This window comes from Salvelinus alpinus, chromosome 1 (genome assembly GCF_045679555.1).
Source record: "Salvelinus alpinus chromosome 1, SLU_Salpinus.1, whole genome shotgun sequence".
NCBI classification, from domain to species: Eukaryota; Metazoa; Chordata; class Actinopteri; order Salmoniformes; family Salmonidae; genus Salvelinus; species Salvelinus alpinus.
The window spans coordinates 15,242,362-15,246,213 of record NC_092086.1 but is presented as its reverse complement, the minus strand read 5'-3'; the positions used below and the strand labels follow the sequence as shown (position 1 = coordinate 15,246,213).

At 44.5% G+C, this 3,852-nt stretch overlaps 1 protein-coding gene across 1 annotated transcript in view; it reads left to right on the top strand.

Annotated features, from left to right (window-relative positions):
- slc16a3a (solute carrier family 16 member 3a) overlaps positions 1–3,164 on the top strand; it is a 16,394-nt gene extending 13,230 nt beyond the window's left edge. Inside the window, exons 7-8 of the mRNA XM_071392246.1 lie at positions 1–177; positions 538–3,164. The exon at positions 1–177 is cut by the window's left edge and continues 4 nt beyond it. Of these exons, the coding sequence (XP_071248347.1) occupies positions 1–177; positions 538–1,097 (737 nt within the window). The 3' untranslated portion in view covers positions 1,098–3,164. The remainder of the gene's footprint in view (positions 178–537) is intronic.
- Positions 3,165–3,852: the final 688 nt, after the last annotated feature.

The window sequence follows — 3,852 nt, the reverse complement described above, 5'->3', positions numbered from 1 at the left end:
AGGACTACCCGTCTCTGGTGGTGTTCTGCGTGTTCTTCGGCATCTCCTACGGCATGGTCGGGGCGCTACAGTTTGAGGTTCTCATGGCGATCGTTGGCACGGAGAAATTCTCCAGCGCTATAGGGCTGGTGTTGCTCATGGAAGCTATTGCTGTGCTGGTGGGACCACCTGGAGCAGGTTAGTACACACAGGATTAACAGGGAGGTTGGGTTAGGGTTAGGTTAGGGTTTGGTTAGGGTTAGGGTTAGGGTTTGGTTAGGGTTAGGGTTTGGTTAGGGTTAAGGTTAGATAAATATAATGTAGAATTTATCCAGTTCCCTCTCCCCTCTGATCTCTCTCCCCTCTCCCTTTCTCCACATCTCTCTCTTTCCCTCCCTCGCTCCACCTGTTTCTCCTTAATCTCTCCTCCCCCCCTCCCTCTCTCCATCCCTCCTTCCTCTCTACATCCCTCCTCCCTCTCTCCATCCCTCCTCCCTCTCTCCACCTGTTTCTCCTTAATCTCTCCTCTCCCTCCTCCCTCTCTCCATCCCTCTTCAGGTCGACTGCTGGACGCCACTAAGAACTACATGTACGTGTTCCTGCTGGCAGGAATTGAGGTGGTTATCGCCGCCGTGGTCCTCGCCACGTGTAACTTCCTGTTCATCAGGAAGAAGCCCTCGGAACCCGCCGCGGAACTGGAGAACGGAACGGTTTCCGCGGAAATGGAGCTTCTCAACAAGCCTGTTGCCACTGAGGAAGAGGAGGAGGAGGAAGTAGAGAAGGGGGAGAAAGAGGTGAAGGAGATGAAGGAGAAAGAGGAGGTGAAGGAGATGGAGAAGGAGAAAGAGGAGAAGGAGAAAGAGGAGGTGAAGGAGATAAAGGAGGAGAAGGAGAAAGAGGAGGTGAAGGAGATGAAGGAGGAGAAGGAGAAAGAGGAGGTGAAGGAGATGGAGATGAAGGAGGAAGCGGTTGAGAAAGCGAAGGAGGACGAGAAAGAGAAAGAGAAGGAGGAGATCAGGCCTGAGAGCGTAATGGTGGTCTCAGAAGTGGAGCGCTTCATTAAAGAACCAGAAGAACAAAATGGCGACGTGCTCTCCAGTTTTGAGATACGTCTGTAGGAGGAAGAGAACCTGGCACAGGTCAAACTACAGACTTTACACTTAAACACTACCAAGGGCACTTTAAAGGGCACGAAGAAATGTACTCCGCAGTGTACTTTGTGAACTTTGAAGGGCACTAAAAAGTGTACTTAGAAGTGGGCCAAGAAAGTGCTTAGAGAAGCATACTGGGGAAGACAGAGCTGGTCCTATCAGTATCCTCCTGTATGTAGTTGAGGTGTTGTTATGTTGTTGTGTTGTTGTGTTGTGTAGCTGTTCTCTGTGGGGCTGTGTGCCATGTCAACACCAATAACACACACACACACACGCACACACAATCGTAAAGTGAAACTGATAAATGTCAAGTGAATTACCGTGCTAATATTGTTGTGCCCTGCCGTGTGAATTGTGAAGCTACCAGTGTGCAGTGCTGCAGGGCGATATGGTATACACCATGTTGTTGTCTGTAATAATATGGAATCCTTCCTACCACTGTTACTCTGGAGCACAACATTACAAGTGTTCCGGAACTTTAAACCAAACCCAGTGTGGAACATTCCGCTGTCATTCAACATTCCGTTGAGTGGCAGAATGAGGAATGAATGGATAGATACCTGGCTATTGTCAGATGCATATCATTTCACTCAGAGCTTCGGCACAGATGTTTAAAGGTATAGTGATGTTGAACGGTTGAATTTCACTCTGTAACCTTGTAGAGACTGTAGACTTTATTAGACTAGGACACACAGAGAGAGAGGCCAATGAGAACACCAGACTAGTATCCCTGGTTACCTCCCGAATTGCACCCAGAGAGAGGTACTCTGTTTCTGTTTGTTTCAGTGTCATAACATTAACTATGATGACAGAAATAGGTCACACTGTTTCTAGATTTCACAGTTTAATCTGTAGATGCAGCGTGTGAGTCCCAAATGGAACTCTACTCCCTATATAGTGCACTACTTTTTACCAGGGCCCATAGGGCTGCCATAGAGCTCTGGTCAAAACTAGTGCACTATATAGGGAATAGGGTTCCATTTGGAACAGACATTATTAGGTCTGGCAGAACTAGCTGACAGAAACCATTCAGTCCAGAGAAACCAATGACATCCCATGCAGATCTAAAACACAGAACTTAAAAAAAATGTATTGATACTTTTATTATGTCAGTATTTGTTAAGGAAGGCGAATAGCCTCTCCGTTTCATGATAAGTCATATTTATGTACTTCCTTGTTCACTGCGTGTGTTCTGTTTTCTAAGTGCTACATGTTAACTGATAAAGACGATGTTACGTAGAGGTGTGGCTATTATTTCACCTTGGAAGCATCCCAAATGGCACCCTATTCCCTACATAGTGCCCTACTTTTGACCAGAGCCCTATGGAACCCTATTCCCTACGTAGTGCACTACGGGCCCTGGTCAAAAGTTTTATTTATTTATTTAACTAGGCTAGTCAGTTAAGAACAAATTCTTATTTACAATGACGGCCCAAACCCGGATGACGCTGGGCCAATTGCGCACCGACCTATGGGACTCCCAATCACAGACGGTTGTGATACAGCCTGGAATCGAACCAGGGTATGTAGTGACGCCTCTAGCACTGTGATGCAGTGCCTTAGACCGCTGCGCCACTCAGGATCCCCGAAAGGGACTAGGGTCCCACAAGGGTGCACAGTCACTTTAACTCTACCTACATGTACATATTACCTCAATTACCTCACTAACCTGTGCCCCCGCACATTGACTCTGTACCGTAACACCCTGTATATAGCCTCCACATTGACTCTGTACCGTAACACCCTGTATATAGCCTCCACATTGACTCTGTACCGTAACACCCTGTATATAGCCTCCACATTGACTCTGTACCGTAACACCCTGTAAATAGCCTCGCTACTGTTATTTTATTATTGCTCTTTAATTATTTATTTATGAATTTTCTACTTCAGTTTATTTTAGTAAATACTTTTTTCACACTTATTTTTCTTAAAACGGTATTATTGGTTAAGGGCTTGTAAGCATTTCACTGTAAGGTCTACTACACCTGTTGTATTCGAAGTACGTGACAAATAAAATTTGATTTGATTTGGGATGCATCCCTTGTTTATCTGTTGGGAGCTAAACAATGAAACTAAACACCTCAAAGAGTTGAAACTAAACACCTCGACGAGTTGAAACTAAACACCTCAAAGAGTTGAAACTAAACACCTCGACGAGGTGAAACTAAACACTTCAACGAGGTGAAACTAAACACCTCAATGAGTTGATGAAACTAAACACCTCAACGAGTTGAAACTAAACACTTCAACGAGCTGAAACTAAACACCTCAACGAGCTGAAACTAAACACCTCAACGAGTTGAAACTAAACACCTCAACGAGGTGAAACTAAACACCTCAACGAGTTGAAACTAAACACTTCAACGAGGTGAAACTAAACACCTCAATGAGTTGATGAAACTAAACACCTCAAAGAGTTGAAACTAAACACTTCAACGAGGTGAAACTAAACACCTCAATGAGTTGATGAAACTAAACACCTTAACGAGTTGAAACTAAACACCTCAACGAGTTGAAACTAAACACTTCAACGAGTTGAAACTAAACACCTCAACGAGTTGAAACTAAACACCTCAACGAGGTGAAACTAAACACCTCAACGAGTTGAAACTAAACACTTCAACGAGGTGAAACTAAACACCTCAAAGAGTTGAAACTAAACACTTCAACGAGGTGAAACTAAACACCTCAAAGAGTTGACAATAAACACCTCAACGAG